Here is a 23767-nt window from a genome sequence, read left to right as displayed (position 1 = left end):
ATGATGAATAGAGTCTGTCCCAATTTATGCATTTAAATCAATTTGTCCATCAAGGCTTGTTTACTTCATTGAAGTGTGGACTTTGGAGAGGGCTGCAGGACTATTTGGGGCTAGGGCTTTTAATCTGATCCTCAGCTGAAGCGGCTCTGGGCTTGATTAGACATGTCTGCAGCAGCTTCACAGAACACCAACAGAGCAGGTAAACATGAACCTGTCGGCACCGTGCTGCCTGAGGCCAGGCGTGGGCTAGAGGGGTATAAAGCCCCCCAACATTGAGCTGTGGAGCAGTGGAAGAGCTGTGTTCTCAGGAATGATGGCTCCATCCAGTACTTTTGGGATGAGTTACGGATTCTGAGGGATGCTCGTCCAAAATCTAGTAGAAAGTCTTCTTCTTCCCTGGACAGTAGAGACAGTTACTCCAACAAGAGCAGAGAACTGGAAGAACAGAAGAAACAATGAGTGGGCGTCCCAATACTTTTGTCCATATAGTGTGCTTTGTAGGTCACAATAGGAGACCGCTGGATTTGGACGCAGCCTTAAATTCCCATCACTTCGTAGTGCACCGCCCCCTGCGCTGGGGTTGCCCACCATGCAGTGGCGGAATGCTTTGCGAGTACGAACTACCTGCCAATCAAAGGCCGGGGGGCGGGGCTTGTCTTAAAACAGGTGTGGGAAATTAAGTTGAGTTCGGTGGTCGGAAATGTTTTGAGCGAAGCGTGTCGGAAAGTGAATGAGATAAAATAAACATTTCGTTTTAATTTATTTAAAATTAAAAAAGTTAATTATTTATTTATTTATTTTTTGCTTCACGCGGTTTCGAACAGAGCAAGCGCGCGCAGGCAGGCCCGTCCACATCCACGCGCACGGACGGTTAGCTAGCACCAAACACTCCCACCACAGCGAGAGGGCTTTCCGCTGGAAACTGGGATTTAAGCCCCCCTGAGGAGAGGAAAACGCACAGACAGGAGCTCGCCAGCGAGACGAAGGTGAGTGCTGGGTCTCCTAAACATGCAGGCGAACGGAATAATTAGCAGTTTAATTTTTTGGTGTCACCGTTTTACAATTCCCGCAGTTCTCGGCTGGGCTCGGCCCGCTTTGATTCAGAATCGCCGCCGCGGCTCTGGCTGGTAAACAGCGGGGATTAAAAGCGTTTTGTAGGTAAATTGGACGAGTTTAATGCAGTGCGGTGCAGTTTTTCGAAGGGAAATGCTTTAGCTCGTTGTTAAACATCATTGGGATTAATCTGTGGCGATATTCGACTCACGAACGAAACGATTCTTCTTTGAACCGATTCATTTGAAATAGACCGCTCGAACGGGTTCTCTTTTCGACATTAACCATCATTAAATGCCGTTGCTTATTGTGCTTTTTTTTTTGATTGTCGTTGTCCTGTTGGGTCGTCTTGACTTGTTCATCTGTGTGTGAAAAAATGTGTATTTGAGGTGATAAGAGAGTTGGCTTGTGATGGAGTGAATCAGTGACTCATTTAAACTGGCCGTTCGAAAGAATCGGCTCAATGTACGGAACGGAACTTCTTATTACAGGAGAGCGAGTTCAGGTGAAGCGCTGAGGGATGGGGTCAACACTGAGCATGCGCAGACGCACGACGGCGCCACAGTCTTTTTTTTTTTTATTTGCTTGTTGATTTAATACAAATTATTTTTTTTTACAAAATAAATCAATTATCTTAATGTTTACCATAAACCCAACAAAAAGCACATTTTATTACAAGCAAGTAATTTGTGTTTTGCTAGCATGCTAGTTAGTCTGTAGTCTGTTATGCTAGTTTAGCTAATCTGAATTGTGTTGGGTGTTGGCTAAATTGCTTTAAAAAACACGTGTATCTTCTGCCATCAGTTTTTCCTTTTCAGCCCATTTTAGCATTTTCCAATATCCAATTCCAGTTCTAATGCATTGCTACAACAAAATATGCTGTACTGGTAGGAATAAGCAAGAGCACACAGTGTCACTGATGCAAAGCACCACTCTTTCTCTGTAGGTGGTCATTTCCATGGTGCAACCTCTTGTTTTAGCCACGTCCATGAAGTGCTAGCTATCTGGATCCCTAGAACATGGACCTATTTGATGCCTTGTTGAGCACAGCAATGCTACAGTGAGTTATCCTGATGTCCAATCTTCAGATAACCTCCCAGAGCTGTGGTAAACATGACTCACCATTTTCGCTGACTCTTTGGCAACATATACAGGCCCAGTTATGAATCCCAGCATTTGGGGAAACTGGTATTAGTGGAGCTTGGACAATATAGTCCAATATAGTGTTGTTGTTGTTAGCCACATGGTTTGCCTGTTAGCTCATAGCTGTTGTGTAAGGTTTAGGCTAACATATTAGCCTGTGATTTGGTTTGGAGTTAGACCAGGGCTCTCTAAAGCACAGTATTTCTGCTGTTTAGTATTTGGCTTATTAGCATTGAAAGTCAACATCACTCAAAGACACCACCATCGCATCGTAATTAATTTCTTAGTGTTATTAATTCACGTCTGATTTGTGACGTTTCATTAAGGTTTTTCAGTTTCAGGCAGAGTTCAGGACATGTGTAGAGCTCAGACTCTGTCTGAGCATATGAAGGGGGGTGGCTCCTTAGCTAAAGGAACACTGTGTTCTCTCTGTTTCAGTGAGTGTGTGTTTGTGGACCAAGTGGGAGAGGGGTCCTGCCTGCCTTTCTGGGACCTTGAAAAGTTTGGTAAGCGTAGAGTAGAGTGAGGCCTTTTGAATGAGCTGATCAACAGCCAGTAGGAACTGAGACGCTGACTAATTTGGGTCACATTTAAATAGCCCAAAATTAACTCAAATTACCCCAAATAAAGGAGCTTCTTACATAATCAATCTTTAGAATGCATGAAACTATGGATTCACCTATTCTTACTTTTGTGAAGCTTCTCAGAGAAATGCCGATGGACTGTTCGTTAACTCAGTTTATTGGTTGCTTGTGGGTTTTTTTGTTGTTTTTTTGTCAGCAGAACCGAGGAGGCGAGGACCTCATGTGAAGTCTAAATGAAGCCTGGCCAGCTTTTGTGGTTGTGCCGAACCGGTTCTATCCAGTGCTAGCTCTCAAACACCTCTCCCTTTCCTCTACAAAAAGTCGGACACCCCTCCCCCTGTGCCTCAGCAGACAGGCCCCTCTCACTTCTTGCCTGCTGTTTGCCCGTCACAAGCCCCTTTCAGACATGCAGTTCTACCCAGGGCGAGATCTGGTCTGTGAAGGCCATAGCACATGGAGGGGGTGGTGGTTAATGTCCTAGCAAAAGTAAAACCCCCTTAGTCTGAGGCCTCTTTGCCCCTGCAGGGCCGAACAGTCCTGAGTGCAGAGGGTAACCACTCCGGTGGCTTTTCCCACACGGACACGGTTTCTACAGTTTCTACCACTTGGGGCCGCAGAACCGTCCGGTGGCCGGGCTTAATGAGCGGAGGTGTGTAATTGTCACGACGCTGTGTGAGCACTTCCTGGTCCTAATTTAGCAATTAGTGATGAAGGGAGAGAGCGCCAGTTGTGCTCCATTGGACTCCGGCTGATGATGGCAAAGCAACATGGCTGAGGATTCGAGCTCGTAACTCGCTGGTCTTTTTTTCTAATGTAAGAAATTCAGTAGGTTAATAAAATTACCCGCTTGTCCGCACAGAATCATGGCGCCAGTCCATCGCAGGGTATCGCATACACACCCACTTAGTCACACCCAGGGGCAATTGAGCATCGCCGATCAATAGAATGGAAGTAGTTTATTGATCCTGAAGGAAATTGCAATTCCTTCGGGATTCTACAGAATCTGCAATCCACTGACCGTGTGTTTTTGTGAGGTGGGAGGAAACCAGAGTACTGATGGAAACCCCCACGGACATGGGACGGGGGAACACGCCAAACTCCTCGCAGGCATCGAACCACACAACCCAAGGCCCTCTTAGATGGGTCACTTATTGACACGTGGAACCTCAACAGAACAGCAGAACTCGATCAGGGTGCGTACACGTTTCCTCAGAACTGCTCGCACAGTGGGCAGCAAGGTCCTGTTATCCAGCAGTGTCCTGGCCGCTCTCTCTATTGCTTGCTAGCTCGCTCGCTCGTGCTCTGAAAGTGGCTCTAAAGTGCCTTCTTAATGGGATTACAGGACTCCCACTTTAGAAGAGCTAATGAAACTTCCTCCTTGGTTCAGCAGGGATTAGCCCCATGCTAGCGTGCATGAAGGTGCGGCCTTCCCCTTAGTGTGTGCTGATCCACCTCTCACTCACACACACACACACACACACACACACACACACACACACACACACACACACACACACACCCCTGGAGCCTGTGACATCAACTGCTGTAGGACATGCCAACGCACCACGCTGATCTTGGATCAGTGGAGCTTGATAAACGTGACCCAGATACAGTGGGTTCTTGCCTCGTAGCTCCACATGGCAATTACGCTGAGTCATTATTATTAATTCATTATTTCACATCTGGCCTTGAAGAGCAGAGCGATGGGAGACGTCCTGCTAACCCTTCTGACTGATATTACCTGACATGCAGCGCAAACGCAGTAAATGCCTCTTAAAGTAAAGCAGAGTTTGGGACAAACAGTGGTTTGTCGTCGATCTCATTTCAATCTGGGCGTCGTTTTCACGAAGGTCGCCGTTTCAGACAAATCGATGTGGTTTAGAACATGTCTTGATCAGTGAGCGGGAGGGTGTCCCACCCATGAGAAACCCACCCACCCAGAAAGACTGAGGCCAAGTGTAATCCAGGCCATAGATTGACTGTGGATCCAGGGATCTTGCTATGTCCTAGTTGCATAGCCTGTGCTGTGCTAGCTAGCATTGTGCTAAGTGATCGGAGGGAGATGGAAGGTCCCCCTACCCCAGTCCACCCACACCCCTTGGTTGCTTTGGTTTTCTGTTGTTTTGTAGGGTGAAGTTTTAATGGTTTAGGTTTGCTGTAGCTTGGCTTGTGTTGCTCTGCAATTAAGCAATTTTGTTTTGGAGAAGGCGTTGGCCTGGCAGCCTCTGGCAACACGAACAGTGAAGAGCAGACTGAAGGCTGCAGTCAGACGCTGCCAAAACGCTTGTCCTGAGGGCAGCAGCAATAAATACACATCCTTCTCACAGAACCAGAAACGTAGAGCAGTCCAGGAACCGCACTGACTGCGATAGGTCGAGCAAAACTCGCTAACCTGAAACAGTCAGCCAAGATAGGAAGTTTAGGGTCTTCAGAATTACACTCCCCAATTTGCAAGGTGCTAACTGTGGGCCTAAATCATCACGTACTCTTCTCATAGTCTGAGGAGTTGAGTTTTGTTGTGTAAATCTGCACTTCAGAGAAGGAGTGCAGCGTGGGTCCTGGGGCTGCTGGGACTGGTCAGTTGAAGGTGTCCCAGGCTCCTCCCACAAACAGCTGTTATGTAACATTATGCAGTGTCCTTCTGTGAGCAGGATTACTCTGGTTTTAGCGCTAAGCTTTAGCCTGAGCATGCCACTACAGCCTCTCAGTTACAAACGTGCTGCTACTGGTGGATGGAAGGGGGGGGGGGGCAGGTATGAGATGAGTGTGCTGTTGATTCCAGACAACTTAAATTTGTCCCAGGGACTCATTCAGTGATTTGCGTATCAGAAACTTCACACCGAAAGGTATTTTTAAATATATTTTTGTTTTCTGCAGTTATTTATTTATGCTAATTTCATTTCATTTTGTCTCAAGGATTCAATAAACCTTAGTTTTATGTTCAGAAATATTAATTTGATTAGTTTTGTTCTAGGTTTCATAAAAAAAAAATATAGTATTTAAATATAATAAACATTGAAAATAGGTTTTGAAAGACTAAGTTAAATTTTGTTACTCTTGCTCTAAGGTCATTCTAGAAAAAATAACATATATATATTTATTTTAATTAGAAATGTATTTGTATTATGAATTATAAGTATAAGAATGATTATAGAATCATTTTGAATGAATTATATTATGGATTCATCTACAATAGTATAACCTTATTTTGGATATTAATTTGATTAGGATGGTGTTTTTGAAGTTTGTTTCTTTAAAGCATCATTCTGAATATTCATTTTATGATTGCTTTAATTTTGTTAAATTAGATCTAGAGTAAAACTTAAGTAAGAATAAGAAATGTAGTTTTTTTTAAAATTTTTTTAAACAAATATTTTTATAGTCTATTTTACTTTAACATTGGCAGTGTGTGCAGAATACATATTTTATGTATTTTCATATTTACAAGGACATATTTTCCATAGTATAGTATATAATTATAATTATAATAGGATATAAATGAATTTTAATATAGTGTTTATTTTTGAATGTATCTTTTTTTATGAAATCAAAATAATGTTACACGTTTATCTGAAACTTCCCATCTCTCTTTAGTGTGTAGCAGAACTAGTGGCTCAGTTCAGGACTGTGGTGCTCCTCTGGATGTCTTTGCTGGTAAACTTTACAGTTGCAGCTCTTGGCTGCTGGTAGGGTGAGGAACAGGGGTTCTGCAGGGCTTTGTCCACTCATATGCTGGAGGTTTATGACCTTGCTGTTGCTAAACAGTCTCTGGTGTAGAGGGTGGAGGGACCGTCCTGAACAGGTCGCACTTCTTTCCGGCCGATCGCTGGAATGCGGCTGGAATTTGTGTGCGACGCAGAGAGCGCGAGTGTGTTTGTGGTGGTGGGGGTTTCCATTGAGGCCTGAGGGGCTTTGGGAGCATGTGTATGTCTGTGTGTATTTGTGCGCGTTTCTGAATGCTTGCTGACACTTTACTGGAGAGCTTTGAGAGTGTGTTCAGTGACTGAATCATGACACTGAATCATTCCCTGATTAATCTCATCTGAGGGCCTCTTGTGAATCACCTTTTGGGAAAGCTGCTGTCAGCGAGGCATCTGACTGCTGCCCACCAGTGTGAAGTGGGGAGGAAGTAATGGGTGGGGGTTAGGTTTAGGGGTGTAAGAAAATATTGATGGATCAAAGTTTTGTATTTGTAAGTATTGATTAGTGTTGATTGAGCAGGTAGAGTGTGTTCGTTTTGTGTTATGTTTAAACCCCGACCACTAGAGAGCACTGTTGTGTCTTCTCACCTTCGTTATATTATACATGCCCCCCTTCTCAAATAATTGGATAGACTATTTAGACTATAGACTATTTAGGCAACCATAAATCACGAAAGCTACTTTAACACGGACCAGACGACTGGGTATCTCTGAAATGACTAGGCATGCAGGGGCTTCCGGTCAGAGGTGAATACCTTCGAAAACGGACAGGTGACGGGGTGTTGGAAACCCGAGGCTCATTAGTGCACAAAGGGAAAGGCTGTCCAGTCTGGGCCGAACCGACAGAATGGCTACTGTGGCCCAGATATGTTTAATGTTCGTTACAGGAAGAATATGCCTCAACACATAGTGCAGCGCCCCCTGCTGTATGTAAGGCAGCCTAGCTGTAGACTGTCTGACCACCATCCACCACTGACATTGCCTACAATGGTCACCTGGATCAATGAGGCCCATTTTCAGTTACGTTAGGTGTGCGGCCTGGATATGTCGATAAGCGGCGTAGCAAGGCTGGTGGAAATGTGTTGCGTACACCAACCATGATGTTTAGTGTGCGCTGTGTTTATTTAAAGTCCAGGGGGGCTGTGCGGGAGTTTCCTATTTGGGTCCTCAACGCTGATACGCAAATTGCTGCTCCTTCACTAACGGTTTGTGCTGCCGTCCAAATTCAGCACTCGGTAGTGTAGCGCGCTAACAATCACAATGTTCATACGCACCCATAAATTCAAAAACATGCTCTTTATTGTAGCTGAAGTATTGAACAATATTGAATTTAATATTTAAATAAGCTTAAATGGTAAAATACAAATGAAATGTTTTAAGCCAGGTTCATATTCCTCCAAAGCAGAGGTGCTTCAGATCAAATAAACCGAGTAAGTTACCTCAGAAAAATGGAGCTCGCTAGTTAGTGTACTGGCTAGCCAAGTACCACACAATAGCAATAGCTGCTTATGCTAGTTACACGCTGTCTTTGCCTCAGCTTTGACTTGGTGTGCATTTTCAGTTTTCAGAAATACTTAAAAAAAATAAAAATGTGTCTTTTAGACACACGTTTCACACCTGGTGAGCTTCTGCAGTATTGTTATTTTCTATTCTATAAATAACGTATTTAATGTTCAAATATATTCAAATATCAAACAGTCAGGGGTAAAATACGAATGTGATATTTGAGCCGAGTTGATGCTCCTCCAATATAACAGTGCTGTGCTCTTTGTTATACTCTCATTTCACTACGCGTGTGTGTGTGTTGTGTGCTCGCTCTGATTGGCAGCATGACCCAGATGGCGTGTGACAGGTCGAGATTCACTCAGGACAGCGAGGCTGGGAGAGCAGCCAGCGGCCTGCAGTGGTGTGTGTGTGTGTGTGTGTGTGTGTGTGTGTGTGTGTGTGTGTGTGTGTGTGTGTGTGTGTGTGTGTGTCTGAAAGCTGGCAGCGTAAGTGTGTTTCTGTCTGCTCTCCTATTGTTGTGAAATGTCGGTGGGTTCAGTTGTGACAGGGTGGTGTTCAGAGTGGACGTTTTAATTAGACGAGGTGTGTTAAGAGCTTTTGTGATGTGAAACCTTCACGCGAGAGCTCTGCGCACACGCTCGCATGTAGTCTCGACTTTAGCATATGCGCGATTATATGTCCAGAAGTTTGTGGACACCCAATCACTGACGCGTGTTTGTGTTTTAATCTCCATAGAAAAGCGCTGACCAATAAATTGGGACGTTCTGTGGCTGTGCATGAACCTGTGGTCATCACGTCCAAAGATGGACCTCCTTAAAATATATTTTGTGTTGGTATGAAGTGGCCGAACTTCTTGTCCGATATCATTTGTGTCCAGCCTGACCTTGTAAGTGCTCTCATGTCTGAATGCAATCAAATCGTCCCAGCATCTGGCCTTCATTTAGCCAGGCAAAATGCAGACTGTTATTTGCTTGTGTCGGGTGGGAGCTAAGCTAGTTAGCGCAGTTACAGCTGATACAGTTGATGCTCCTGAGTGGTGCATACATCTAAACGTTGACCCTGTCATTGGGAGATTGTCAGGGATGTCACAGCCAACCGTAAGTCCTAGGTACCTAATTGGCTTCCTAGGAATCTAACCAAAAATCTGTCAATGAATGGGTCAACGCTTAGATGAAGACGCCACTTAGGTGCACCATTTCAATATTTGTAACCAGTGTCTAACTCCAGGACTTGTGGATGGCTGTGGCATCTTGCCACGCTTATTCCTGCCTCCTAGAGAGCATAATTGGCCTCGCTCCTGGATGGTCCACCCACTCCCCATCACTTAATGCAACGTCTGTTGTCCCCACTTTTTGAAAAGATGTGGTGGAGCTTCGTGTGACTCGGCGGGCGCACTAGCTAATGCTAGCCTTTACCCTCCCAGCACTGGTAGTAACGTCATAGGGAGAGTCCTAGCTAGTGGCTCATCAATTAGGTAGTCAATTATGATGGTTACTGGATGTTCCTGTTCCTCATGTTTACAGAAAATTAAGGAATGTAGAATACAGTTGATGTTTATATAAGCTGTGAATGCAGAGGCTGTTTTTAGGTTGTAGGTCAGTCATGTGAGTGACCTTCAGATTGAGTTAGTTCGAGATGATCTTATTGGACAGTGCCGCTGAAGAGGACAGTCTGCTCAAAACAAAAATGGACAGTTTTGGAGTTGAAGCAGTTTAAAGCCCCATATTGAATCGGTCCTGGGTTATGCTAATTTTCCTTTGTCTTCGCTCCCTGTAGGGATGGAGTTCCCTGTGGATGTGCTGGGGTCTGTAAGCCACGAGGAGCTGGAGAGGTCTGCCCACAGCTACATGTCTGACCTGCTGTACAGTGACCCTGACCATGGACAGTACTTCACACTGACCACTGGAAGAAAGGTAATAAGTATACGCCTGAATATATTCACGTGACATTGCATTGGTGGCAGTTCAAAAAGAGCCGGTGGCTGGTTGTGAGGCCTGCGTCAGTCCTCACCCTCACCCCAGGGAGGAAAATTGGGTAATTCCTCTATTCGCTTTCTTGATCCCGCCCCAGACGGGCCTGAGATCATTCACGCGTGGTTTGTTGTGGCACAAACCTCCTTAACTGATTTGAACAGATGAGCTATGGCCTTATGTGTGAAAACGGCCTTAAGAAATGCCAATTTCCTAATTTCCTCAGTTTTAATGAAAAGAATGGGAAGAGCTTTATTAGATACTAAAGCTGGTCCTGCGATTTTGTTTCAGGTTCGGATCAGTCTGTCCAACGTGGGCTTCGTTCCTCTATATGGAGCAAATCTCAAGCACAAAGTCCTGGCTCTCTTCACTCCAGAGGACCAGTTTACAGGTAGCCTAAAACACCCCAGCTCCACTAATCCAGCTACTGGTCCATTTTAAGCATTTTCAGTCGTAGTTGGGTTTGTTGGCATATTTGCAGTTCTTCTTACACTCTTGTCTTACTGGCTTTCTCTGTTCTCTCACTAGCTGTGGCTTTGCTTTTGGATGATCAGTGGTACGCTGTGGATGCCATCCTCAGAACAGCGAACCCTTCGCGGGAAGGCCTCCTCAAGGTACTGCATTATTGTTCTGGGTCTCAAATATGCAGATGTTTGTGTGCGTGTGAGAGACAGAGGAGAGGATTGTGTGAGCTGTTTCATGGAAATGGACAGAAGGCCTCACTCTGTCAGTGAGTACTGCTCTTGTTTTTCAACGCACTGTTTTGCATACTCGGGCCTGGTTTCATTTTGCTCTGGAACTCAGTCCTGAACCACACACACACGCTCACTCTCTGTAGGGGTTCTGGAAGCAGCTGTGGAAGTGGAGGGCATACCAAGCCTCCTCTTTCTCCTCTGGTATGTCCGCCATATTGTTTACCGCACCATGACCAATGTGGGCTCATTTCCTGCAGAATGTCTGTACGGATTTTACCTGTCCCGGTCGGCTTCTCTGCAAAGGAGTGTGTCATTTTTCAGAAATCCTGCTCGAGTGCTAGGAGTGGTGGGCCAGTAGGCATCGATTAGCGTGCCTTAATTCGCACCATTCTAATTGCTATTGGTATTGGAAATTTGCTCCAGGCTAACAGAGTTGAGGATATTTAAAAAAAAAGGCTATTTACAAAGAGTCTATCCTGCTTTTTTTTGGAGTCACTGTCTCAACTGTCCAGGGAGAAAGAAGGCTTTCTACTAGATTTTGAAGGAGCATTGGTGTGAAGATTTTCATGTTCATGAGGTCAGGATATTGGACGATCACCACCCTACCTCATTCCCAGCTCATCCCAAAAGTACTGGATGAAGCGCCACCATCATTCCAGAGAACACAGTTCTTCCGCTGCTCCTCAGCTCAATGCTGGGGGGGCTTTATACCCCTCTATAGGCCTTGGCTGACATAAGGTGGCATGCAGCAAGCCAGCAATGTTTACCTGCTCCAGAGAGTCCTGTGCTTACTGTCCAAGTGTGTGTGCAGTAATTCTATGAAAAACTATGCAAATGTTGGCGTTATTCTTATTTTCGTGGAGTCAGGAATTCAAATCTGGAACCACCGGCTGTTCCAGGTTTGGCCTGGTCTAGTCCAGTGTTTTGTTTTGTCTTGTTTTTTTTTTTTAGGCTTCTATGTGTGTTTTTATACATATGTCCAAATCTTTGTGGACACCCCTTCTACTTGATGCATTCAGCTTTGTTTAATTGCACCCATTGCTGACACAGATGTGCAAGTGCATCCGTGCTGACACTGTAGAGAAGTACTACCAATAGAATAGGACTCTCTGGGATGGATAAGCATTAACCTGTTTGCACCATGCCTTAATGTCAGGTGTGGGCTAGAGGGGTATAAAGCCCCCCCCAGCATACTTTCGATTTTGGAAGATAAGCGTGAATGAGTAGGTGTCCCAGTACTTTTGTCGATACAGTGTACATGTATATCGGAGCAGTTTGCAGTGTGTAAAACTGCCTCTGTTAAATTGTTGGTCGGTGGTGGTTGTCGTTTGTCTGGCAGGTGAGGTCCGTTGGCGAGAGGATTGTGCTGTACGTGCTCAATCGCATCGTTTACCGCACTACTGAGATGAGTGCCGGCGAGGTGCCCTTTCTGTGCCACGGCGAGAGCGACTACGCCAAAATCCTGTGGAAGAACGGAGAGGCCGTGGGCTTCTACTCTGTCAAACCCAAAGGTACCGAACTTGAGTCAATTTAAATACTCGCACAGTCTTACCAGAACATTATGACCACCCCTGGTTTGGATTGAACCCTGGGCCCATTAGGTCAGCTTAGCTTCCCATGTAGGAGCAATTTTTTAGTTCTGTAATTCCAGACTGTAGTCCATCTGTTTACAGATGCTACAGCACTGCTATGTCCACCGGGCGGTGCTGTTGCACTGACCACACTCTTAAAAAAATAACAGTGCTTCAAAAGGTTCTTTGAGCAGTTCTTAGACTAACCACTTTTGCTCAGTCAGGATGAACATCAACAGCAGCAGCATCTTCCACACGTACACTGGCTCACTCGATTGCAGTTGTGATGGGTTTTAAGGGGTTTTGATGGTTCCTTGTTGCAATCTGTGACTTGCCCCAGGCCTCTAGGTCTCAAGAAGCCTCCTCGGAAATAATCAGAGCCTTCATGGTGCGTAGGGTGGCTAGACTTTTGCCCAGGCCACAGCTGATGATTATATTTGTATATTTTAAAGCTGTAGAATTAAGGGTTGTACTCCCCTCTCTGTTCTCTGCTACGCCCCCTGCAGGTAGTGTGTGCAGTAACTTTGTGAGCCAGTGCTACCTCCTGCCGGTCATGGACTCCATATTTGTGAGGAGGGGTCACCGTGGAAAGGGTCATGGGCTGCAGATGCTGGAGGATTTCGTGGATAGCTTTAAGGACGACGAGCTCGGCATGAAGTTCCCTCTGTCCCCGGCTATGTCCAAGGGTAAGTGGCCCTCGGCACGTTCAAACGGCTTCAGCTTCTTCGGCCCCTGTTCTGGCTTCAGCTTGCGATGAGAGAATCTCCCCTGTGGAGTTTTGGCTCTGACACTGCAAAACGGCTCCACGGTCACTGACGTAATGCTCCTTTACCCCCGTCCTTTTATGATCTGGTCAGCTTGCATTTTCTCGATTCTCCATTAACCTTTTGGTAGCCAGCTTGTGTATGCTCCCATGCTTGCTTACTTCTTCCCACTCACCTCCCTGGTCAAGGCCCATCTTCACTGATTACTCAGTTTGGTCTAGGAAGACGCCATTTACAAATGATGGTGACCACTGTGCTCTGTGACCTGAGCTCTAGATATTTTTCTGTACCCATCTACACATAGGTTGGTCAAGCTTTACGGAAGGCTGAAAAAGCAGCTGAGGCCCGTCCTAGCCAAGGTGCTTAACCCATCCAGCTAGTGTCCATCCACTGAAACCTACCGAAAAAAACTCTGGAGCAAATCTGTAGTAGCGTTATGCATCTTTCGCTCGTGGTGTTGGCGATAGCTGAGGCTGCCGGCCTTCCTTAAATATACCCATAACTCCACCAAACACGCTTACCTGAGTTTCCACTTCATGGGCTGAGTGGGAGGAGTTAAACCTGCTGGATGCATTTTACTCCAGAATGAAGCTCAGTAAGTGCTGGTCTTAAGTCTGTCCAGTCAGAGATGAGGTGATGCGGTGTTGGCATAAAGAGATGCTTGGCTCCTTCTTTTCTCTGCTCTGCTAAACTCCTTGCAGGAGGATTCCTAGCAGACCCTACTCTGATACCCTTAGCTGAAGCACGTTGCGTCAAGGTTCTATACATTAGCGGGACTCTAAACGTTTGCGCTAAGACACATTAGCCTTTGGTCCATGTTGGAGGGTCTCCCGGACATGCTAGCTGCCTTCCTGTTGGCTGTGCTAAAGCCCAATCAGGATTTTTAAGGGGAGCTGTAATAAGGGTGTAGGCTGAAGTTTGCTAACGCTGCTGTTTGAGTTGGATGTGACGATTCACGGACTCTGAGAAAGGTCTATTGAAACTGCTACAGTTCCTTGTTGGGTTGAATGACCTGGATTGCTTTCCTGCCGGGACGTTTAACATTGGGTATGTGGTATATTTTTGCGTCTACGGTTCTGGCATTTCGCTAAAACGTCCGCTGAAAAGTCACGTTCGAAATTGCGCCGTCGATCTGCGGTTTGTATGGAATTCTTCTGTGTGAATGCAAACCAGCACTAATGGCTCCCTCCCCCAAACGAGTCCAGAATCAGTCCTGGGCGTGGCCCCGATTCCCTTTCAATGCCCATTTGTGACCCTTTATCTTCTGCGGCATTTGCTTTCATGTGAACCCGTTTCCTCTGTGTGTACCCCGCAGTGTGCAGACACTACCTGAACAGGTACCCGGCAGACGTGGACCTGCTGTGGGAGGTGGAAGGTGTAGGCGGTCCCTACCAGAGGACCAGAGTGGCCAGCAAACTTGATGCCCACACACTGAAAGGTATGACCATCTGATTAATAGAGCTTCTGTGCTTAGAAAGGTTTGATTGTGGCTTGGTGCTGCGATGGAAGCTTCGTAGCTCAAAGGTCTGAATCTGTCTGAGATGAAGCGTCTGAACCAGTCCAGAATAAAGTCCTAAAGTTCATCGGGGTTGTGGAGAGCACATGGGACACCATGCCCCCTTTTTGAGGTCGTTAGTCTGGCTGCTCTTTCTCGTGACAGCAATTGATGAATGGGATGACCCGTTTGTGGCTTATTTGTTAATTGATTTTTACGGTTTGCTCCTAAAGGTGGGCTCCTCTCGCGGGGAAAGGACGACAGCGCGAACGGACAGGCGTCGCAGGACAAGGTGACGATGAACGAGGAGACCAGCCTAGATATCACGGTACTACTACTTCTTTCTGATTCGTTCTTCAGATGGATGCTGAATCACACTTGCTTCTTTGCTGCCTTAGCTTCCTTGTTTGCAGAGTTTAAGGGTGCGTCCCAAATGCATACTACTTGGTAATGCTAGGTGTTTTAGTTTTTTGGAGTATGTGGTCTAGATAAGTGTCAGAGTTGAGTATATGCCAAAATCCATGTTTCATGCTTAGGTTCAAGTAGGGTTAGCTTTTAGCCTAGCAAGGATTCCGCCTCGCTTCCCTGGCTTTAGCTTCCTTGCTCATCAAGTTCTGATGTGCGGTTAGCTAGCTGAACAGATTGTAGCCTAGCTAACCTGCTGTTAGCCTAGCACAGATACCAGCTCCCTTTCTGGGGTTTGGTCTCCTCCCACTGCACTTTAGTTCCCCTTCCGATGGGTGGTTAGCTTCGGTACGGGGTCGTCCGGTTTGTTTACGAGGGACCAAACGTTGGAGGGAACAGGTTGGGTAGGATTAGCTTTTAGCTCATTCCTTGGAGAGTTACCTTTTTCGCTCGTTGAGTTTACGGTGGTTAGCGTTAGATGTGGTGTTCAGCTGGATGTGCAGTTGGCTAGCTGAACGGATGGTAAAACCCTATGGGGTCAAATAGTTAGCCTTTAGCTTTGCTGGGATGCATGCTCACTTTTTTGGCCTTTTGGAGTTTCCTCGTTTGCCGAGTTAGATCTGGGATCTTGCTAATGCTTGCAGTCTGTATTTAATAGCAAAATGAGCCTGAGATGATGCGTGTCATGTTTTTGTTCGTCCGCAGGAGGAAATCCTTGTCGTCAACAAGCGTCTCAAAGCAGCGGAAGGTAAACAGGGGCCTTTGCTGGTGTCTAATCGGGTCTCTCTTCTTACCCTGTTCTTATTTCCTCGTTCTGTCTGTCCGCAGAGATGGACAACCCTCCTATCTCCACGCGCACTCGGAGCAGCGAGCATAAGCGGAAGAAGCGAATGAGAGAGGAGAAAGAGGAGAGTGAGGCGCAGGGCCAGCCAGAGAAAATCAGCAGGTTGTCTTTTGGCGGTTACTTGGTCAATCAGCCGTTCAAACCCGTTCAAACAGCAGATGCTGTTTACTCTCACTATGCCTTGTCCCTGAGCCTCGCTTCTCTAGAGTTCCTTCTGTGTCCTACATGATTTTTTTTTTTTTTCTTTCTCTTCAACCATAGAAGCCGTAGAGTATTGTAGACGGGTTGGTGAATAAAATATTCCCCCCTGCGCTTCATGTTGTGTATTAGTCTGTCAGAGTGAGCGTGTGGATCATATGAACATTATAGAGCATTATAGAGCGCCCCCTATGCTACCTCTAGTGTATTACAGTCTGTCAGAATGAGCGTGTGGATCATATGAACATTATAGTGCTAGAGGTAGCATAGGGGGATTATCAACATTATAGAGCGCCCTCTATGCTACCTCTAGTGTATTAGGGTCTGTCAGAATGACTTTGTGGATCATGTGAGCGTTATCGGGCATTATGGAGCGTCACCTACACTACACTGTAGTGTATTACAGTCTGTCAGAATGAGTGTGTGGATCATGAGCGTTATAGAGCATTGCAGAGCGCCCCCTACTCTTTCTCTGATATATTATGAAATGGTTCAACACTATCATCAACAGGTCAGTTAGGAGACTGTAACTCCACAGGAATACATGTTGTAACTCTTGTGTATCGCTGTTTGTGGATGTGTGATCAGGTTGGAGGAGCCAGAACCCGTGTTAGAACCTGCAACTGTCACTCTGGAGGTGGAAGGAGAGAAGGGTGGCGAGGAGACAGAAGAATTGGAGGCGGCTGCTGATGGAGTTGGAGAAGAAGCAGTGGCCACTGAAGCTCCTGCAGGGGACCTGGAGCCTGAAGAACAGGTCAGAAACACTCAGTAATTACCTCAGTAGATGCACCTCGTCGAGTGAAAGTTACTGGACTAGAAAAACATTGTGGAAATATGTATGATGGCCAAATGTCAAATAACGCTGTTGGTTTTTGTTAATAAATGTTGATAAATGATCTTTAATTTATGTATTTATTTATCACACCACATAAGGTGCGCAAAGGTCTCAGAAAAAGGTCCTGAGGTCTAGTAAGATCTCACTGTTTTGACAACACTTCAAAATCCCAAATGAATTAAGAATTCAAATGTGACTGAGGCTAAATGCAGGATATGTACACCATACGTCAGCCATAACATTAAAACCACCTGCCTAGTATTGCTTAGGTCCAGCTGGTGCCGCCAAAACGGCTCAGACCCATCGAGGCATGGACCTCCGAATGTGCCCTGTGGTGTCTGGTTCGAAGCTGTTAGCAGCAGATCCCTTGCAAAAGTCCTGTAAGTTGAAGTGGGGCCGCCGTGAGCATCAGTGAGCCCTGGATGCTCACCGGTTCACCGGTACTGACCACCGCGTTTCGGAGATGCCCTGACTCTCGTCTTCAAGAACTGACTGTTCACTTGCTCCCCCTTGACCACCCCAGATAATCAGTGTTATTCATCTCGGCCACCGGTGGTTCTAATGTTATGGCTGATCAGTGTACATGGACAATTTGACTTTGGACCAATCAGAATAGGTTTTACGGTCTTGTGTTTTTTGTTTTTCTGACCATATTACATTGAATAGTTGGGCATGAATGTCGGACTTTTAGAGTTAGCTGTATTCTTATGCTTGGTTGGATCGAAAAGGCCGTGGAGGTGAACGGGGAGCTGGCGGAAGAGCAGGAGGAGGAGGAGCTTAACAAGGAGGCGGAGGCAGACTTGGCGGAAGAGGAGGCGCAGGGGAGCAAGGAGACCGATCCGGTCCTCCAGAATGGCACAGCTGATGAGGAGGAGATGGACGTTGAGGAATCGGTCGAGGAACAGGTTGAAGATTTCAAACTCCTTTCTGAATATGAGGTACTTTCGCGAGTTCTTGCTTTATAGGTTTTGATGGATGTTCTGCTTTCTCCTCCAAAGGATGCCGTGGATACTGCGGATACCCCCGAGGAAGCGCCCGCAGAGGAGCCGAGGGAAGTAGGTGGTGAGGAACCCGAAGAGGAACTGGCTCCTGTAGCTGAGGAGCACCAGGAGGACGTTGTTTCTCCTGCAGCTGAAGAAGGTTTTGATGAGGACAGCATGGAACAGGAAGCACCTCCTGCTACCGAAGAGGAGCTAAAGGAGGACAGCATTTCTGTTGTGGAAGAGAAAGAGCCAGTGGAAGAGAGAAAGGAGGTAGCATCTGCTCCTGGAACTGAGAACGAACACAAGGTAACTCCTGAAGCTGAGGAGAGCTTAGATGTTGCTCCAGAAGCTGAGGAGGTAGCTTCTGTAGAGGAGACTGCGACTGAGACTGCGATCCCTCCAGCTGAGGAATCCTTGGAGGAAGTGGCCGAAGCTCCTTCTGAGGGACAGCCGGTACAAGAGGAGGCGATGGAAGCGGAGGAATCTCCTGTGGAGCAGGAGGGGATGACCGAAGCCGCTGAAGAGCTTTCTAAAGAGGAGGAGAGGCAGCCTGTCGCAGAGACTGGGAAGCAGGTAGGAGATGTCGCTGCCATGGGAGAAGACGAGTGCAGGGGAGAGGGGGACGAGAAGACTTCTGATGAGTCTCCCGATCCAGATGTGCGTGTCCTCCGAGGTGGGAGGAGCAAGGCAGTGCCTCCAACCCCCAAACGCTCCTCCAAAAGACTGAGCAGGAAGGAGCAGAGGGAGGTGCTGGTAGAAGACGAAGAGCAGCAGGAGGAGGAGAGCGCGACGGGAGAAGAGGAAAAGGAGGCACCAGAGGAGGAAATGGTCACCACCGAGGAGGAAAAGGTGACGACTGAGGAGGAGGAGACTGAGCACAGCTCTGAGGAGGAGGAAGAGGAGGAGGAGGAGGAGCCACCCGTGATTGATAGGAGGGTTTTGAGGGGGAAGATCAAAGTCATCCAGGCTTCGTCGCAGCCCAGAGCCAAGCGACGCAGCAAAATATGAACACACACACATGCTTTTTACTACACGCGTGTTTTCAAACACACATTTATGACTGCATTTGTGTGTGTCTCTCACACACACTTACACACACTTTCAAGGGAAAAAAGGTTCCACTTTTTTGTTACATAAAGAACCATGTTTGGGGGTGGAAAGAGGAAAAGAGATGTTCAAGTGTGAAGAACCTTTAAAGAACCTCCAGGTAATGTAAAGGTTCTAGGATAAACCCTTAATCTGATCTAGAACCGTCAAGTGATGTGAGGGTTTCATATTGTCTCATTCACAAATATTTACCCTTTAAATGTTTAAGGATCCTCCACATGTTTTGGTTCTAGAGAGAGCTTATGGGTCTGTATTGGAACCTTTACATTATGTCAAGGTTCTTAAAATGCCTCATTTGCAAAAAAACAAAAAACACTAAAAATTTAAAGAACCTCCATGTGATGTAAAGGTTCTAGACAGGACCTTTTATATTTGAAATAAGAGCTTTTGGACTTACGTTATGTCAATGTTCTTTAAACGCCTCATTTACCATTTAAAGGTACTAGAAAAAGTGTTGTAGTTGTGCAACCTTTTACATTATGTGAAGGTTCTCCAATTGGCTCATATATAAATATTTAACTTTTAAAGATTTTTAGAACCGCGCAAGACCTTTACATTGTGTGAAGGTTCTTTAAAAGGAGCACTTTCAAGTATTTTCACTTTAAAGTCTTGAAGAACCTCTGTGTAACATGATGGTTCTACGAAGAACTCCTAAATTGGTATGAGATCTTTACGTTATGTGTTGGTTCTTTAATCTCCTCATTTTCAGATATTTGCCCTTTAAAGTTTTAGAGGACCTCAACGTATTGTCACTGTTCTCAAACGGAGTCTGATGTTGAATTGGAACCTTTTACATTATGTCAGGGTTCTTCAAATGATTCATTTGCAAAACAAATGATCTGTACAGATTTTAAACACCTCCACATAATGTAAAGGTTCTAGGAAGAATATAAAATTATAGGAAGGTTCTTTGAACGGGTCTTTTTCAGAAATCTCCTGCACAGGTTTTGTGCCAGCCTCAGCGTTCTTTAAACCTATGCATGATCTAGAGGTTCTTTTGACTTTCAAAAGGTTCTTCACGTTCGCACATCATTCACAAATGTTAGAGAACCGAACATGGTTCTTGCAACAAATCTTTTTTTGGGTTTTTTTTTGTTTGTTTGTTTTTAGCATGTTGTGAAACGCACTCTTACAGTGCCAGGTTTTGTAGTGTAGGGCGGTGGGTTTTTCTACAGGGTTCCAGGGTTCTAGCTCTTCACCTTCGCTAATGGGGTCCACAGTGTTCTTCTCTAGCGTACCTAAACGTCGGACATCTAATAAAGCTCTTTTTTTTTTTTTTTTTTGTACGGCAATGTTTCGGACGTTGCCATCTGCCCTGCAAGGTCTGATTCCGCCTGGGTTCCTGTTTGTGTCCCAGGTGCTCGTGACACTGAGCTGGAAGGTGTCGCCTGTGAAGTCTTGGGCGTAGTTTATAAAGTCTTTGAGCAATGCTTTTTATATATACATATGTGTAGTTCTATAAGTCCAGCCTGTGTCCAGCTGTTTCTCTGCATACTTTGTTAATTAGCCTCCTTTCGCCCTGTTCTTCAATGGTCAGGATCCCAGAGGACTCCCAGATCAGACTGTAGTGTTTGAGTGGTGGGTTATTCTCAGCACGGCAGTGACACTGCCTGACAGAATGGGGGCGAGTGTATGTTGCGCTGCCGGTACGAGTGGATCAGACCCCAACCAGAAACGTCCAGCCAACAGGATCCTGTGGCCGGTGTCCTGTGGGCACTGATGCTGGACTGGAGGATGCCTAGCAGCAACAGATCAGAGAGCTTCTGTCTCTGACTTTTTACATTTAATCTACAAGCTGGACCAACAAGGTAGGAGTGTCTAGCAGAGTGGACAGTGTGTGGACACTAACACACATTAGCTATGGCCATGTCAGTCAGGGTCACCACAGTGCAGGGAATGACCCACCGCTCAACTCCCGAGTGTGATCTGTGGTGGTCAGTCCTGTGGGGTCCTGACCATTTGAAGAACAAACGGGGTGAAAGGAGGCTAGTTAACAGAGTATGCAGAGAAACCGATGGATACAGCCTGGATCTACACAGTGCTCCTATATGGGAAGTGGAGCTGATCTAATGGGTCGAGGTTATTCCAGACCATGGGCGGTCATAATGTTCTGATATGGCTGCGAGATCAGCAGGCGAAATCCGAGAGGGCACAATTGGCCATGCTCTCTCCAGGTGGGTAGATGGTGCAGTCTTGCCTCATCACTCTTAAGCACAGGCGTCTGCTGTGGCACCTTTTGACTAAAGTGTGAAGATTTTTGGCGTCTGTTTACAGAGATGAGATTGGTGACAATCCAAATCCAGCGCGTCTACAGATGCATCTGCCCACGCCTTGGCTAAATGTCTGAATCTAAGGTGAACGATTGTCGAATTCTAAGCTTTTTTTAGTAGTGCAGACCGTTGTTCTAAAGTCCTACTGGGCAACAGCGCTGTAAATGGACTTGTTTACGTGAAGGTTGCTGGACCGTTGTGTTTTTTTTTAATTTTTTTTTAATTTTTTTTTTTTTTTAAGGCATGTCAGATATTGCTAAAACTGATGTTTGGTCAGCAAATAACACCTTATAACACACAAATGAACAAAAATGAAATAATTATGAGAAATAATTAAGAATTATTTTTATAGCTCCAGCCCCCAGGTCTGCAATATTAATTGTTTTTGTTGAGTTTCTGTCGTTTGATTTGTCAACAACTTACACCGTTCTTTCAGTTGAAAAAGCGCTTCGGACGAAGAGCATTGAAGGGATAAATGATATCGGACTATAATTTGGTTCTAAAGTTTATTATTGAATTTTTAATTTAAAAAAAAAACAATGCAGTGCTTCATGCATTCGTATAGTTTATGAAGTAGGCCTGGCTGTGTTGTAATTTTGATAAGTTTTATATGTAGTGAAGAAAATGAAAAGGGCATTGCTTGCTGGCTGTGAATAGTCTAGACTGACTGTCCAGTAATAGTACTGCACATTGCCCATTTCCCCTGGGCTAAAACCATACTATTAATATTATTATTATTATGATACTGATCATTTTGCAGTGGTCCTATTTCTATGCACTTCTAGGCTCCACAAGGAACCTTTAAGGGCTAAACTCACTTTTTTGCTTTTTCTTTCTTACTTTCTCACCACTGAATCCTCTGGAATTATATTTATGTGAAATATCTATATATATATATATATATATATATATATCTATCTATATATATATATATATATATATATATCTATCTATATATATATATATATATATATATATATATATATATATATATATATATATATATATATATATATATATATATATATATATATATATATATATATAGAGAGAGAGAGAGAGAGAGAGAAACTTAATGTTTTCGAATCTCATAAAGGGCAACTCCACCGATTTCTTAAAATGTCTGCATACTTAAAGTACACATTTGGAAAAGTTAGCAGTGGTGGTGAATAGAACCAGACGTCTGAAGAGTTTAACACCTGTAAAAGCTCCCTTGCCGCAAGTTTTTACAGCGAACAGCTACAAATACAACGCCTGACATTATTTTGCAATAGCTATGGAAAGGGTTTGACCCAAGATAAGGATAAAATATTTTTTAATGGTGAAGGGTTTGGGGATTGGGTTGTAAGTAAGTCCGACCCAGGCATATATTTTAATGGATCGGGTATCTGCTATTTTAAACCCAATCCAGTTCCGGCTCTTTGTTTGAACCACTGTGTTCAGTCGCCATTACTGCCATAATATCTGACCCTTTATAAAACTCTCACTGAACCGCTCTGTTTTACCAGCGTGAGAACCGGAGAACCGGTCACTCGCCTTTCTCTTTCTAAAACAGCACTGAAGAGCCCATTGAGAACCGAGTGGAGGCTAATGCACACCCATATGCTATAGAAACCCCAATCACACACAGCACATTGACCCACTATAAACCAGCTATTACACACCAGTAGACCAACAACCACAGATACCAGTACCACTACACACGCAGGAAGTGATCAGACTGCAGTGTTGTAAAGAAGCTGGGAGCTGATTGATCAGGGAGGAGAGTCAGACTGGATTATCAGATATTAATCACTATAAAACAGTGATTTTAAGAAAAGTCTTGACTAAATTAAGTCAGTCAGTCCAGAATGTCTGATTATAGAAACAAAGGCTGATTCCATTCACTTCCACTGTAAAGATATCAAACCCACTCTGATTGACTTGATTTTAATGTTCATTTTGAGAAATTGGTGAAATATATATACATACACATACACACACACGCAATTTCTATACGGTACTGACTGGTGGAGTATAAGCTTCCATGGCTTGTTCCAGTCATGTAGCTCCAGTTCACAACTAAAGAAGCAAACACTCACAAACTTTAGACGTAACTAGCTGAATTTCTATTTTATTTTATTTATTTTTTTATGCTAAACTATCCCTTTAACTTTCCCAGAAGAGCTGCAGTCTCTGTAGTGACCACAAGAGGGAGCTCCAAGATCAGGCCAGGCTTTTCCAATCTTAATTCCTTTTCTCATGTCGGGGCCTTTTGGGGTTTCACCTTGAACTCAGGAGAGCTGGGCCTGTCCTTCTGAACCTGAGCCTGACGTTCCTCTGTGATTGACACTTGTTTTGTATGGTGGTTACGGTGATACAGTGGTCAGCACCTCAACCGGGCGCCCCTCATCCACTCCCTTAGCCTGAATTGAATCCTTGAATTTTTTTTCAAGCTGTGACTTCTATTATTTTTTTTTTTCAGCTAATAAATATATTTCTTCATATGTGCCATGTTTTGTCTTTTTCTCTGAAAAATATATTTTTTAACCTCCTATTTTATACAAAAAAAATGGTATTTGTTTATGATGCCTTTTGTGTTGCCTTTACAGCCCACCTCCACCTCCTTGCTCAACCCCTGAGATCAGTCCCATCTCGGCCCCA

General features: G+C 45.0%; 1 protein-coding gene across 3 annotated transcripts; it reads left to right on the top strand.

The window, feature by feature from the left end:
• Positions 1-870: 870 nt before the first annotated feature.
• fam169ab (family with sequence similarity 169 member Ab) lies at positions 871-23767 on the top strand. Of its 3 annotated transcripts, XM_072661953.1 has the most exons (14): positions 871-986; positions 9764-9900; positions 10249-10348; positions 10486-10571; positions 11992-12163; positions 12730-12909; positions 14303-14425; positions 14716-14810; positions 15593-15635; positions 15716-15833; positions 16518-16683; positions 17493-17669; positions 17763-18596; positions 23716-23767. In XM_072661953.1, exons 2-14 carry the CDS (start codon positions 9766-9768, stop codon positions 23743-23745), a joined length of 2259 nt encoding a protein of 752 aa, XP_072518054.1. In that variant the 5' UTR covers positions 871-986; positions 9764-9765; the 3' UTR covers positions 23746-23767. The 3 variants fall into 3 exon arrangements, with proteins under 3 accessions (XP_072518054.1, XP_072518052.1, XP_072518053.1); XM_072661951.1 differs by lacking the exon at positions 23716-23767 and having other exon boundaries at positions 17763-20794; XM_072661952.1 differs by lacking the exons at positions 871-986; positions 23716-23767 and adding an exon at positions 3931-3973 and having other exon boundaries at positions 17763-20794.

Source organism: Salminus brasiliensis, chromosome 18, assembly GCF_030463535.1.
Source record: "Salminus brasiliensis chromosome 18, fSalBra1.hap2, whole genome shotgun sequence".
Taxonomy (NCBI): domain Eukaryota; kingdom Metazoa; phylum Chordata; class Actinopteri; order Characiformes; family Bryconidae; genus Salminus; species Salminus brasiliensis.
This window is presented reverse-complemented; position numbering and strand designations above follow the sequence as displayed.

Coding starts and splice junctions, on each gene's coding strand:
- fam169ab (XM_072661951.1), top strand. CDS start 9,766: ATGGAGTTCCCTGTGGATGTGCTGGGGTCTGTAAGCCACGAGGAGCTG. Junction 9,901..10,248: donor CACTGACCACTGGAAGAAAG/GTAATAAGTATA, acceptor ATTTTGTTTCAG/GTTCGGATCAGTCTGTCCAA. Junction 15,636..15,715: donor GCGTCTCAAAGCAGCGGAAG/GTAAACAGGGGC, acceptor GTCTGTCCGCAG/AGATGGACAACCCTCCTATC.